The sequence below is a fragment of the Leopardus geoffroyi genome, chromosome A1, assembly GCF_018350155.1.
Source record: "Leopardus geoffroyi isolate Oge1 chromosome A1, O.geoffroyi_Oge1_pat1.0, whole genome shotgun sequence".
In the NCBI taxonomy this organism is placed as follows: domain Eukaryota; kingdom Metazoa; phylum Chordata; class Mammalia; order Carnivora; family Felidae; genus Leopardus; species Leopardus geoffroyi.
This window is the reverse complement of record NC_059326.1, coordinates 36,186,823-36,202,583: the sequence shown is the minus strand read 5'-3', so window position 1 is coordinate 36,202,583 and position 15,761 is coordinate 36,186,823. Positions and strand designations below refer to the sequence as shown.

The window sequence follows — 15,761 nt, the reverse complement described above, 5'->3', positions numbered from 1 at the left end:
GTTTCTCTTTGGATCCAGATAAGTGAGAAAATAAATGATTTAGGAGCATTGGATTTTGCCTGGTGGGAGTTCACTGAACCAATAAAAATGGTTAGGGGAATTTTAAAAAGAATAAGTGTTATGATAATGTTTAAGCATGCTCTTTCACCAATGCGGAAGTGTGCAAGTCCGTTCTTTTCCAACTGTGAGGGCTTTTTCTCAGTCTTGTTTCATCTCTAGAAAAGTTGGCTTTTGTATCTTCAGTCCACTGACGATCCTTCATGTAATTTGTGAAGAAATAGCCATTTGTTTAGAAAAGTTGAAAAGCAAATAAAAACTTTTATCAGTAGCTGTGTTCTTATCTAAAAGATCACATAACCATTGTTTGTGATTATAGATGCTTAGGTATATGCTTGAACAGTTCCAGCAAGATGATATTTCAAAATAAATTAGTTGTGCAGCTCTCTGCATGTTAATTTCATTTCTTGTCTATTCGGCTAAAACTTAAAGTATATGGAAGAAAAGCAATGCATGAGTTTCTTCTTTTTTTTTGTTCTTTGATAACGGCTCTAGGACAGATTTAAATTTGGTTTCAAATTAAGATAGTTTACACTTGCCATAAGCTTCAGTTAGAGTATTTGGTCGAACATTATATGTGAGTTCTTTGTCAGTCTCTGGATAAATGCTGTTTTATGCCTGCCATCCTTTTAATGAGCTAGCTATCTGAATTCCTATTAATTTTAATGGGGATTGAGTAAAGATACTGTGGCTAGAACAGTGAAAATCCAGCCTTACTAGTGGGAAAACCAAAAAATATAACTTCTCTACAATCACATTTATATATAAAAAAGGTTACTGTATAAGAACACAGTAAAAAATGATGGTCAAAAGAAAGATAAGCTGTTCTGTAATGTTAGCATATTTATGGACATGTTGAATATGAAGTAGTAATACACTTAATTGTGAGCTCTTTTTTCCAAGGTATTTATCTCATGAAGGTTTTCTAAACCTAACCTAAGAATAAAACAAATTACAGAACTAGATAGATTCAGTTTGTGTGTACTATGAGTGTTTATAATGACCTGGAATAAGATCATGAAATCTTTCACTAAATACTACCTTAGTGTAGGGATAAACATTAGCAGGACCTTTGACATGTGGTATGGAAGATGAATTCCAATGTGGTTAAGAACAGAAGAACACTTTTAGAAGAAATGGGTAAAATTGTGCTTATAGAATGTTGAGATCTGAAGTCTCAGGAGAAGTAATTAGGGAATCTTGTGGACCTGTTAAAATGCTTAACCAATTCATAGCTGTCATGATAAAATGTTACCAAAACAGACTGTTTCCAGGAACAATTCCATTGGTTTTAACCCATGAAACAGAAATCGAATACACTATTCAAATGAGATGATTTCTTTTGACTTAATAAGAATTAATGTTTGCCTTGCTATTGCTGTGCTTCCAGTTTTTACCTTCTGATATTATGCTTATTGATCAATATGAATGTTTTGGTCTATGACGATCCTGTCTTTGCAGCATCCATTTTCTATCTCGTCATGCCTCTGCCTGTCTGGGTGAATTGCTTTTTCCTCTCTGGGTGAATTGCCTCAAACCTGACCCTCTTCAACTTGCTGCTTGTACATATTCGCTTAATTCTCTGAATAGTCAATCATTTTAAATTTAATCTGACTCTCCATGGTGTTAACTATCCCACTCCACTTGATGTATGTAAATTTAATGAGCATGCTGTCTTGTAAAATCCACATCCATGAATGAAAATAGTGAGTCAAATGTTTGTAACTTGGTGGAATATGTGTCCATTCTGTTTGCCATTCTTCGCTCGATTGCTCCTTAGTGCTCTAACTAGTTGCATGTATGTGCAGGAAGTATTAAGATTATTTCACACCCTCACCTCAGTTTTGCCAAGAAAACATGGAAAGTAGTTATTTTTATTAGTATTTTGTCAGTCTAGGATGGAGTCAAGGTGTGTAAAATATAGTAGCAAACTTCAGACTTTCTTGTTTGTGGAAATTTCTGGCCCCATCCAACACTTAGGAAGAATCCCTTGCAGTATTTTAAAAGCTGCTGACTTGACTATATTCCTTTCACCTGGCTTCCAGGTCAGGGCTGCTATTGACCCATTTGGTATCTTCATGCAGTTTAGAGAAGGTATATTCCTTCATTCCTCTCTGTGGATACAGTGCATCACAGAAACTCCCACAATTTGAGTGAAGTCTCTAAGATCTCAGCTCTGTTCACTCTTCGGCCAGATGCCACCCTGGTTCCAGGTCACTGAGGTTGTGTGTGATTCTGCTAGTGCTCCCTGGAAACATTGAGGATTTCAGCTTGGCCATGTTTGAATACCTGTGTTACTAGAACTGCCTAAAGAATCCATCTCTGGGGCTGGACCTTGTTTGTTCGTATTGTCAGCTAGGGATGTGAGTATTATCTCTAGCTCCAGCTCCATCCTTCAGAAAATGACCTCAGTTTCCTACTTTGTCCCTAAACAGGAATAGCAAACTCTGTTTGGGAAATTTTGTTACATCTTACATATTTAACAAATACCGGAAAAGAAATCCACTGTGGTCTGTGCACTGTCAAAGTGGCAACGGGTGTAGAAAAGAGTTCTTTAAAAGGTTACCTGTGAAGGAGAATAAAGGAAGCCATATATAAAGGAGAGCTAGGTTTGAAGGAAGGTGCTTTTTCCTTTTAATTTTAATCCATTAAGGATTAACATGTTTATATATTGAGACCCAACCAACTGAGAACAATTTAGTGAGACAGAATTGAAAAAGGATAATTGATATGCAATGCCCTTTCAGGAGGTGAGAGGAAAGGAGATCCAGAGCATAAATGAATGGAATTATCTTTGGATGGATGCAAGAATTGATACAGAAAGATTAGTGTGCAAATAAATTGGTAATATGGGAAATGAGAAATTGAAAGTTTTCTTTTTACAGAGGAAATTGAAATTTGCTTACTGAAAATGATAGTAGAAATGGTAGTTTCATAGCTCTTGGGGAAGGGCAAGTTTGAAATAAATACTTTAGGGAATGTGAGAAGAAAAATGAGTTGGCTTTTCTGTAAATGTAGGAAATGATGATCCATAGAATTAACCTGCTTTAGGAGAACATGGAAGGGATCAAGAAATAGGTCTTATTGAGGTCAACACTATGGTGGTCCAGCAGTAGGACAAGTGAAAAGACAGAAAATGAGGGTCTGAGAATAGTCATGAGCATTACATGATGATACCTGAGGTAGAACCATTTTTAGATAATGAAAAGGTCTAGGTGTAGTCATGAAGACTGTGGTTGAGCAAAGTTGAAGTAAAGATTGCTGGTGGTGGAGAAGCTAAAGACTGGGTGGCAAGGCATGGGATGGGAGAGGAGTCAATACAAGTTGTTGACAACATAAGTGATAAGTCCGATTGCATTAGCCCCAAAGGAAATGGGATTTTAGATGAAAATGGAGATAAATAATGGAATAAGAATGATGAGTGTAGATAGACCACAGTTCAAATAGCATAGGACTATGGTCAACTGAAAGAATTTCCCAAAGTCTCCATTCTCTCTTCAATATAGAGAAGCCGGTCCATACCTCCCATGGGTTATTAGTGACAGTTAATGTAGTAAGAGTGCGTATAAATGTTTAGCACGATGCCTGCAAGAACTTAACCATTATTTAGGAATACTAAATCTTGGAAAAAGATGTAGAAAGTCTTGTGGGAAGAATGAGGACAGTTTACAGAGCAGATTTGGAATGAAAACAGAAATTCGAACAGATTGAATTTTGTTTTGGAAAATTCCAAAGAGTGCCTAACCTTTAGATTTGGAATGGAATTCTGATACCTATGTCTTTGTTAGTAGTCCCAGATATTTGTTTTGATAGTGTGTGTGTGTGTGTGTGTGTGTGTGTACTTCCCCTTAATCAAGTCTGTATTTATTGTAGCCAAGTATACTGCAAACTTGCTCTTTGTATTTAGTAGTCTTAAAAATATTTTTTTTAAGAATGAAGGATGTTCCATTTTTTTCATACTTCGAAAATTATTTTTATGACAAGTTTTATGAATATTTCAATTTAGTCTTAGAAAAGCTTTACTTGGAAGCAACCTTAGATTTATAGAAGGGTTGCAAAAAGAGCACAGACCGTTCTTATATACCCTTCACCCTACTTCCTCAAATGTCAACACATTCTATAACTTGAGTTCAGTTATTAGAACTGAGAAATGTTGGTACACTACTAATGAAATTACATTATTGAGATTTTGCCAGTTTTTCTACTTGTGCTTTTTCTCTTCTAGGATCCAATCCAGGATCACACCTTGCATTTAGTTTACTCTGTATCCTTAGTCCCCTGCAATCAGTGACATTTCCTTATCTTTCCTGACCTTGATCCTTCTGAAGAATCCTTATTTTGAAAGCCCCTTGATCTGGGTTTCTTTTTGGCAGTATTTTTTTGTGTCTAAAATCTATCTTTAGTTCCAGTCAGACTCCCACAGTAAAACAGCACAGTGGTTCAATTAAGGTGAGTTTTTAATTAGAAAGTAATTAACTGAGAGAAAATTGGTTTTTGATATTGCCACTCCCAATTTCCCCAGGCAAAACTGTGGTTAAACATGTATAAGAAGGTAGCACTGTAAATGAGTTAATTTATAATGTCTGTTAAGATATTAATAGAGCTTTAACAACAATACTCTTCAGACAAAGTTTTGATTTGGTAACTGCATAAATATTTTTGAGATCTATTCAGCTAAATATTGCCAGCTAATAAATATCTGTTTTGTAAGTGGGAAAACTTTAATGTCCTACCTACAAAATATTAACCTCATTCAAATTACTCATCTGGTTTTTTGCAATTATGAGTTCTGTATATTTCCTGTTTGGTGTTTATAATAGATATTTAATGAATTCCCTACATATATCTCAATACATTGATACATTGAAGTAAACCACATTTCAGGGGTCTCTTAAAATCTGTACCTGCGCATCACTTTGTACCTATGCAGTGTAGTAGAGGGTCCCAACCTAGGTCTGAATGGAAGAGTTGGTTAATCCAGTGGTTTGTATTGCTTGTTGAGGCCATTGACATGAGTTTCTGTATTACTCAGTTCTGCTTAGAAATAAGCCTTATTAGAAAGTAAGTAATTTTCAAACGGTGTTGTGGATGCTGCTGGTGCCCCTCTAAGACCACCTTCATCAGGCTGGTGCACGCAGATTCCAGGTGGTAAGTGTTGGTTCCTCGTAGCTTATAGCTGCCCTATCTGGAGATTTGGGTTCCAGGGGCTAGGATCCTGTAGCTAATCCGCTGACTGATTCGGAGGGGTCAAACTGTCCTCTCCCTCTAGGTAGTACTGACAGCCATGCAGTTCAGGCTGAAGCAATATTTTCAAAAGTCTCTTTCCCCTGCTCTGTCTTGCTTTTTTTTATTCCCCTATCCTGAGGGCATCCCCTCTGTTAGTCATCTGCACCAGGATCCTTGTCTCACACAGTACCTCTTGGGAACCTGACCAAAGACAGTAGGGCTACTGTGTGATCATTTTGAGCAGATGGAAACTGAGTAACATGAAAATGGTTGACTTATTTGCAAGGGACCTCTTATAATTACCAGGAAACTGCCCTGGACTGGTAGTCTGGGCTCCAGGGCTTGTGTTTCTAATAGCCACCTTGCTAGGAAAAGTCATGCGATTTCTGTGAGCCTGTATTTTTTATCCTGTAACACATGGAGCTTAGACTATGTGATGCTCAAATTCTCACATTGAAGATTTTCCCTTAAGGCAGGGGGTTATTGAATGAAAATGCTTGCTCTCCCCTGATTCCACCCCTCACCCCTAACTCTAGTTTCCTAGATAGCCCTCAGAGATGCTCAGCTTAGCTCCTCTGGAATTAAAGACACTGAAGGGATTCAGAGCAAGTTTCCCCAAACTGTTCCACTTTGGCATGTGGACTACTGGAGTTGAAGGCAACTGAGGCCTGGAGGGCTCAAGAGAAACTTTTTTGCCCCTGTCTGAACCACCTAGAAGAATGTAAATTGAGAGTCTTTCCCAAAGTATTACTATGAGAGAAGTTTTATCTGAGTGACCCATCTGTATAGCAGAACAAATACCTAATTACCAAACCTCTTATTGCCCTGTGAATTGCCCTCCTCCCCTTGGAAACCCCAGGCTCCTATCCCATGCCTCAGCTCGATATGGCATATAAACCTCATTTTACCTTTCTGTCTTGGAATCTTTCTTATATGTGGGGTTCTTGTATGTATGAATTAAATTTGATTTTTCTCCTGTTGATCAGCCTCATGCCAATTTAATTCCTAGTTTAACTAGAAGAACCTATGAAGGGTAGAAAGAAAGAACTTTTTTCTCCCCCTATATAGATGTGCATTAGCTAGGAAAAAGCTTCCAATACATTTTTCAAGGACTTTGTAGACACCCACCCCCACCACCCGCCCCCTGCTGAAATTCAGCGCCAAAGTCCAATAGGGCTTTCTCCTTTCAGCCTTTTTCTTTGTGAGATAAAAATCTATTTTACAAATACTGCACTTTTTTTTTTATACACAAATATATATTTTTCCTTTTCATTGCTCCTATATATCCTTTTTTCCCTTTGTAAATGGCAGTTTCTTTTTCCAGTGCCATTGGTTTCTGGACATGTAGAGAATGACCACCTGTGAGTTACATGCCTAATGAGAAAGGTCTGCGGTACTATGTAGCTGATTCGAAACTTTCAGTGTCCTTCCTTCATTTTCCTTTTTGCTTTTATTTTTATTTCTTTTTACTTTTAGTTTTTTTAAATTTTAGAGTGCAAGCAGGGGAGAGAGGCAGAGGGAGAGAGACTATTAAGCAGACTCCATGCTCAGCGTGGAGTGGACACGGGGATTGATCCCACGGCCCTGGGATTATGATCTGACCCGAAATCAAGAGTTGGACGCTCAACTGACTGAGCCACCCAGTCTCCCCCCTTTTTGTTTTAAAACAGGGACTGTCATGAAGTGACTGCCGTATTTAGACAAGAGAGGTGGAATAAGACAGTGGAAAGAAGTTGGGAGAACCCTGAGTCTCTTCCTTAATTCTAAATATACCACTATTGTGTATGAGCTCCTGTCATCTTGAATATGCCTTTCCAAAAAGAAGGCAGTAAACTTTTTAAAAGTGTATATCTTAAAATTTTATTTTGATTTCAGCCACAACTAAAGGATTTTGTAGTTTGTTAGCATTCTGTATTTACTACATATTTTAATTTGCTGGTGAAAGAGGCTGGGCCATGCTTGGCCATTAGAAAGAAAATAAAAATACAGTGAATAATTTAATACAGGGGTTCTCAGTACTCTTAAGTACCCTGCCTTTTTGTAACCAGTATTCCCATTACTTTCCCTGTAACTTCCCCATTACTTTCTTCCAACGAAATTCTATATAGGTAATATAAACTACCTACACTCATAATTTCAACAACACACTTAATACCTCACTGTAATAAATATTCAACATATATTTCAATATAAACAATTGGCCATGACTGCTGAAGAAGGTATAATAAAGTCATTCTTGAATCTTCGCCTCGTGCATACAACAGCTATGGTGCCGGTTTATGTAGCTGTGCTGTTCTAGTGATTCAAATACCACAAGCAGTGTTGTCCTGGGGTACCCAAATTTCAAAAATAGAGCACAACTGATGATAAAGCTTATTTAAAAACAAACAACAAACAAAAACAACAACAAATACACCCAGTGGTACTATAACTTGCAGCTATATTAGAATATTAAATATTAAAATCACATAATGCAAAGTATTTCATCTGTAACAACTTACATATTAATGCCATTGTACATTTAATTCTATTGAGTTATTCTAGGCTTAAACAAAATTTTCTTTTTCAAGATGTGTGTCTCTCTCTGTGGGACACAAGACAGTTTCTCATTGTGTAGGATTAGCCCATGTGTTGAAGAATGTCTAATATACCTTGATGAATACTGGTAACTTCATCTCAAGTCACTGACGACCAGAATATCCCAAGACCTTTCTAAAATCCTAAGTGGTCTTAAGGCCTATTAAGAGTCCCAGGCTTAGAGGGGGGGGGGGGGGGGGGGGGGGAAAAGGAACAAAACAAACCATTATTCACATAATAGGATATTTCTAACCTGAACAGCCGGGAGTGACATTACTAATTACTACCTTTTATTAGAGTGTCAAGTTGAACAACTTCTAAGATCTTAAATATTTATATCAAGGTGAAATGAAGGAAATTTTGACTTTTAAGTGCTTGAAGGGATGGGTAGCCAAAAACTGAGTCAGCTAAAGGCATAAACTACAGTGTCTGATGAATTGTAGCACTCTTCTAAAACTTAGAATAAATTTAACCTGCTGGGCTCCACAGGTGATCTGAATTCTTGATTTTTATACACCTGTTTCTGAGAGGCTATGGAGTTGGTATACATTCAAGTGTGTTCTATTGTGTGTTACAAATAAGGGCTACTATCTGGAGGAAATCCATCTGAGCAGCCCTTTTTCAGCCATTTCTGTTATACCTTAGGCTCCTTTTCCATTACCAGAACGGCCTCTAATGAGAGCAACTTAACTGGTAGCAATTCTCATACTTACGTGGATATTCTTGATTTGTATTTTTAGTTAGTATTAGACCTGTAGCGAGCTCCAGGTTACTTTAACCTTTGATTGGTGCTGTTGAGAAATGTTAGATTTTTAGGTGGTACTTCATTTTATGAGTGCAACTTTTATGTTATTTGGAACCTAGAATAAATTAAGTAGTTGGTATTTTTGGTAGGGGTAGAGAAGAGAAAACTAGAATGCTTTGCCTTTTGCTAGGCTCTCTACCAGGTATTTGATTCTATGAGCTTGTAACAGAATCAGGAAAGTGCTTGCTTATTTACCTTTTAATTTTTATGATACATGGAACAGCTCTTTCAGAAATAGTGCAAGATAGCTTCAGGTGCACTGTTGTTGTTTTTTTTTTTTTAAAGTACCTATATTTGTGTTTGTGTATTTAAAATGTGAATCCAGATGACCTTAAGAAAGGCAGAAATCTTCAACTGTCTAATTACCTTTAGTGATGAGAGTGTAATTTTACTAGCCTGTTGCGAATTTAAAAAGATTTTCTGGTGTTTTACCTGTTAAAATGATCTAGAACGTGTTTTTCTCTGTGTCTCCTGCTCTTTGCTTTCCTCCAGGCAGAACTACACGTAAATCATTCCAAAACAATTAATGCTGCCGTAGTCACAAATTATTGATTTTCCGTTGGTAGGGTATGTAGAATTGCTGCTCTACTTAGATTCTAAAATGAGGCTTTTTAATTGTGTTTTCCAGGAAGATATGAATTTAAATGAAGATAAGAAAGCACCATTGCGGGAAAAGGACTTCAGCATCAAAAAAGAAATGGTGATGCAGTACATTAATACTGCTTCCAAGACAGTAAGTAAAACTGTCAAGTTGAGAGATACTGCTGGAACGTGCTGCAGTGGGGAAAACAATGCGTTTGTCTAATGATGTGCTTAAGTTTGTGGGCAACTGGAATCAGAGGGCTTTTGAGTGTATAAAGGCACAAGTATTGGACGTTTGTTTAATTTGAAAATACTTCTTACAGCTTCTAAAACTGCTGTGGTCCTTTAGCCCCTCACATTGGTGAGGAACACCGACTGGTTGGTTTACTGACTCCAAGACTTCTTTGCCTGTTAGTGGATTCAGATGGCTATTGATCTCTAATGTCACTTATACACCAGGATGATATTTGCATTACAGAAAAGTAAGACTGATGACATTCTAACTACGTAAATCAGTACACATAATAGTGGCTTAGAGGCATCTCTTTAATGCGAGTTTCCCTACGGATAAAATTATCTTGTAACAAATTATAAATGTAGACGTTGGAAGGAGCATTAAGCGTCCACTCAGCTGCCAGTTTTCTAGGGAAACATGAAATATGTGGGTGGAAGTAATGAGTAAATGTCTAAGAAACCATGACTGGCACACAGAATCAATTATATTTATTTCGTGGGACAACAAATGAGCTTGACCAGTCATATAAAAATTGAATAAATGGATTCGATGAAATCTAGAAATGGAAGCTAATGAAGAAGCAATCAGAAAGACAGCAGAAAATGATTTTGGCTGAATTTAAAATAGAATTGGATTAGAGAAAAATGACTTAACACACTGTACTTTTCACCGGATACTTTAACCAAAGACCAGGTTACAAGAATATAAGTTACTTATACTTTAACTCCATTTATCTCCTAGACCAGTTAGTGACTTGGAGGCCTTTGTTTGGGAAGACAGACTCAAGTGATGTTTAATTTTTAAACATGTCTCAGGTTTGGCATTCTGATGTTTAGTTGTTCAAATCACTGAGTACTATACTTTTTTTTGGCTCTCTATGTAGATGGGTGCTGTATCCTGCTGTTGTGACAAAAATTGCTTTTTGTCCCTTAATGCTACCTGGACATCACAAATTAGAATTAGGGATTTAAGAGTCAGAGCACTTGTATTTCGGATGACTTATCATCCCTTTGATATTGGGCATCTTGTTTTACCTCTGATGCTCAATTTCCTCATCCTTAAGATGGGACTAATATCTATATCATCAGCTTGTTGTTAGAATTAAATTGTTGATGCCATCATTGGAACATAACCGGTTTTATAACTGGTGGCTGTGTCTTGTGGTAGCACTGGTGGTTGTAGCAATCGTTTCTTATTTTTTTCTTTGTGATTTGTTTGTTCTCGCTGTTGAAATCCTTATGCCATAATTACTGATGTACTTGGATTTATGTTTTTTAAACCTTTTTTTTTAATATATGAAATTTATTGTCACATTGGTTTCCATACAATACCCAGTGCTCATCCCAAAAGATGCCCTCCTCAATGCCCATCACCTACCCTGCCCTCCCTCCCACCACCTCCTCCCCCCCCCACCATCAATGCTCAGTTTGTTCTCAGTTTTCAAGAGTCTCTTATGCTTTGGCTCTCTCCCACTCTAACCTCATTTTTTTTTTTTCCTTACCCTCCCCCATGGGTTTCTGTCAAAGTTAATGTCAGCCTTTTAAAAAAAGTTTTTAATATTTACTTACTTTTGAGAGAGAATGGGACAACGTGAGCAGGGGAGGGGCAGAGAAGGTGAGCAGGGGAGGGGCAGAGAGAGAGAGGGAGACACAGAACCCAAAGCAGGCTCCAGGCTCCCAGCTGTCAGTACAGAGCCTGATGCAGGGCTCAAACCCACCAACCACGAGATCATGATCTGAGCCGGAGTTGGACGCTTAACCGACTAAGCCCCCCAGGTGCCCCGGATTTATGTTTGAAAATTCAAGTTGACTGTTAGTGAGTCCGTGTCACATTTATTAAGTGTCTGTATATCAGGCAATATTTTAGGCAATGGAGTTGAAGCACCAGGATGGTCAATCATCGTGGCCTACGGAGTAACATAGGATATACACAACAGAAACACACAAACGTATAATAAGCGAAATGTAATGTGGGAAAAACAGGGGGATTGGAGATAATACAACTGTTTTTTTTTTTTTTTAATTGAAATATAGTTAACACAGTGTTACATTAGTTGCAGATGTACAGTAGGATTTACCAGTTCTATACTCATTACAGTGCTCATTACAATAAGTGTACTCTTAATCCCCTTTATTTTACCCATCCCTTCACCCACCCTCCCTCTGACTGAACTGCTGCATAGAGTGATCAGGGAAGACCCCCCTGTTAGGGAATTTTAAATCCAACAAGTATGAATTTACTTGATATAATTACAAGAGATACTATATTATTAGAATTGGTTTAGAAAACATTGGTATAATAGTGCATTTTAGTTCTTGAATTTCAGATAACAAACAGACGTTTTAACAGAAGAACAAATGACTTTGAACTTCATTAGAGTGGATCTATTTCAGTTTGCATTCACTGATTTTAAACTTTAATCCTCTAATCGTTTTGGACTAAGGTTGGAATTTATTTACTAGAATTAGATAATTAGATTATCAGGATTGAAATAGATTAGTTATCTAAAGTATGATTAAAGCCTTCACTCCTTTAATTAGTGCTGGGAGGATGGTGACTTTTCCTAGGAGGGTTCTGAACAATTTGGTGGGTGGTTAACATTGTAGGAAGTTCAAGCTGACCAGTCATCTATTTTTGCTCTGGAAGTAGAGACACATTAACTCTCACATACAGACTTTGTCATACCAGGGTATTTAGGTTAATGAGTACCAAAAAAGCTTCTCTGAGGAAAAACCATGAAAATTTATGGATGGGTTGTTCCAGAGAACATGGGGGTATTTGTCAGGTAACCTTTTATAAATTTAGCCTTAGACTTTGCTTTGAGATTCTTTTTATGGGTAAGCATTAAGTCTGTGTGTGTGTGTGTGTGTGTGTGTATACATATATATATATATATGTATATATATGTGTATAAAAAAAGTATATGAAAATGCTTTAGAAATGTTAACCCTCAAACAAGCACTAAACTAGCCAAACTTGTTTCTTAGAATAGGGGGAAAAAAACCCCAACAAATTCATAGTAATGCTGACTTTTTCAGTTAGAAAAGATTATTAAAATTTTATTCAGCAAGTAGCCTAGTTAGAGGCTGAAAGTGTCAGATCACAGTTTTCCAACTTCTAGGGTGTAGATGGATAGGTGATTCACATGTGCCCTGTACAGTCTGGAAGCCAGGTGTGCTGGGGGCTTCTGAGGAAGATTTCTCTTCCTTATAAAAAGATCCAGAGCAGAAAACCACTTTCTTTCCTGTTATTTGACATGGTGGTGAGAGGGTGTGGGATCCTTGGCACATGACCCCTTAGAGCTGATGCTCTGGCTATGTACAATCCTGCCTCCAGACTCTCCCATTGTGTGATGGGGTGCATATTCTTATTTAAGCTACTTGAAGTTGGGATTTTGCTTTGCTGCTGTGCACGTGTTGCTGGACTGTCCTGATAGCCTTTTGCCTACATAGGATCTCTATCTCTAATTAACTCCGGAAATTACTCCCCTCATCAAGTACACTCAGCATACATGAGGATGGGTACTACAAGGCCAGATGGACATTCCTTGGTAAATGGCTTGTCTCAGGTGTTCAGTAGTCAGTGTATTTAAAAAAAACTTTCTGAATGAATGAATACAGTCTTGGCTTTTATTTGATTACTGGGTGGATGGTAAGACTATTCTGTAGTAAGTGGTAAGGACCTTGAAGTTAGGATGAGACATGATAGTCCAAATGGAAGAGAATCTGTCGTTCCCCAAAAATGTAAGAAGAAAATTCTGGAACAGAACAGAGGAGCTCTTAAGCACAATTGCATAAGAATTTCCCCTATTTTCTAAATGAAAGGCAACTATAATTTAATAAAAGTGCACCTTGTAAATGTATTATTCAGTCTTGCTTATCCTGACTCTGAGTGTTGTTCTCATTCTTGATTGTGGTTTAATTATTAACCCTTTTCTTCTCTTAAAATTTTTAAAGCACCCCTGCAGATAATGTTAAATGATGATATTTGTCAGGACTCCTGTGCTTTGAGAGGACGGACCAAGCTAAGGAGATAAATTCTTTAAAAAATTTTTTTTTTAAAATATTTGTTTATTTTTGATAGAACACAACAGGGGGAGGAGAAGAGAGAAAGGGAGACACAGAATCTAAAGCAGGCTCCAGGCTCTGAGCTGTCAGCACAGAGCCCAACACGGGGCTCGAACCCACAGACCATGAGATCATGACCTGAGCCGAGGTCGGCCGCCTAACCGACTGAGCCACCCAGGCACCCTTCAGTAGATAGTCTAATAGACTTGCTGCCTTGGTTTTGGTGTATCATACCCTGTATCTGTGATTCCCAGGTTGATGTCGGTGTTTATCTTCTTGTGGGTGCTTGAGTTGTATTCAGGGCGAACTGGCTCTGGGTGTATGATGTCCAGGTTATGTACAAGTCTGTTGACAGGATTAACAGGAAGCCATGGATTACTTAACAAACACTTTTAAAAATGTGTTAAACAGGATGCTTGTGGAGAGTAGGATTTAGAGCTATAAGATACTTCTTCTCCCCTCCTGCCCCCACCCCCCATCACAAAGGGATTGTAAGCATAAAAAATTCACCCTACTTTTCCCATCTGTTGAGAAGAATCTTCCATTTGCTCTTTTGCTTCTAGGCTTTTTCAGGGTAATCAGTGACCATAGAAAGCTGGAGGAGTCCTGGAAGTCAAAACCTACATCCCAGGAAGTGAAAGCAAAGCCCTGGCAGCAGGGGTTGGGGGGTGGGGGTGATGGGGAGTCTCAGAGGGTGCAAGAGGGAGGGGAAAAGTGAAATGTAACACATTAGCATTTGCTTGTCCGTACTTTTTGGAATTGACTCCCCCCCCAACTTACTTTTGGATACAAGATGAGACTGTCCTGATAGTTGACTTCTGTATGAATTATGAGTGGACTGCTGTCAGCATGTAGTGGTCTTGTCTTTTGGATGTACCATTAGGTGTGGATAAAAGGCTCTTAAAATTTCTCTTCAAGATTCTAAGCTTCTCATTCCTTCAAAATACATTAGCTTTTTTTTTTTTTTTTTTTTTTTTTTACTTTCCCCCCTGAGAGAGAGCGCTTCTTAATTAGAGCATCCAACCTTTATTTCCCATTTATATTCAGTTTTTTCCTTTTGACACCCCTCTCCCCCCCTCCCAGAAAGAAGCAGAATTCCGCCTTGCTGTGCCCAGATATCTGGTAGCTTCCTTGGACTTTGTTAACTGTTCTCTTCCCTAGTCATTCGAGACTGCAGACAGCTGAGGCATGTATTGGAAAAGATTGACTTGGTGTTGCATTTTACTCCTCAAACCCCTAAGTATTTCTGTAGTTCTTGCTTAGACTTCTTTAGTAAGAAATAAACACCAAATATTACAGAACATAACTTTAAATGGCACATAGAAGACTCACAGGTTTGTGAAACAAGGTAATAAAATGAATCTAAATTGAGTTTGTAGGTGTAGAGTTATAAGGTCTCATGTGTGTGTCTGTGTACGTGTGTGTGTGTGTGTGTGTAGTGTCTAAAGATAATTTGAAAGGTGTTATCATGATACCACTTGTTCTAGCCCAGTAGAGCATGATGTTCAAGTATGGAGAACGTGGTTCTCCATCTACGCATATCTTGATCAGAAAAGATTTTTTTTTGAAAAAATTCTAATAATGTTCTGATTTGTGTTATCTACATAGGTAGAAAAGCTAGAGTTCATTTATTCTTAGCTCTGATTTGTTAATGCCCCTGTTGATAATACAGTATTTTCATGCCTTTCAGAGTCTTTTTTGGGTCCATTTTCTTTTTTTTTTTTTTATTTTTTATTTTATTTATTTTTTTAATATGAAATTTATTGTCAGATTGGTTTCCATACAACACCCAGTGCTCATCCCAACAGGTGCCCTCCTCAATGGGGTCCATTTTCATATATCTTGGAAAACATTGTCAGATACAGATAAATCAGGTTCTTTTTGTTTCCTCTCACTTTTCATCATTTTTACTTAAAAGGTTTATATTTTAGCTGCTGGAAACTTCGATGAACCAGACAGTTTTATACATTCTTGCTAGTTACAGTTAACATGGATTACTTTTTGGCTTCCATTTCAGGTTAGGGAATTGATCAAAGCACACTTGTAACATAAAAGCTTACTAAAAATTTGTGGCTGGTACTCGGTATTAGACACTTACCTATTTATCAACAATGCCCTTGCTTACGATATTTTGCTTGTTTGTCTCCAGGTCTTGTCTGCTGAGTTGGGGAAAATATTAGAGCCCCAGGGCAATGAAGCAATTTCTTGTTAG

The 15,761-nt window shown here is 37.7% G+C and overlaps 1 protein-coding gene across 5 annotated transcripts in view; it reads left to right on the top strand.

Moving 5' to 3' along the window:
- The window catches only part of DIAPH3 (diaphanous related formin 3), a 510,352-nt gene that overhangs the window by 58,504 nt on the left and 436,087 nt on the right, over nt 1–15,761 (top strand). For all 5 annotated transcript variants that reach the window (XM_045478449.1, XM_045478422.1, XM_045478414.1 and 2 more), the window contains one exon: nt 9,294–9,398. In XM_045478449.1, the coding sequence (XP_045334405.1) occupies nt 9,294–9,398 (105 nt within the window). The remainder of the gene's footprint in view (nt 1–9,293; nt 9,399–15,761) is intronic.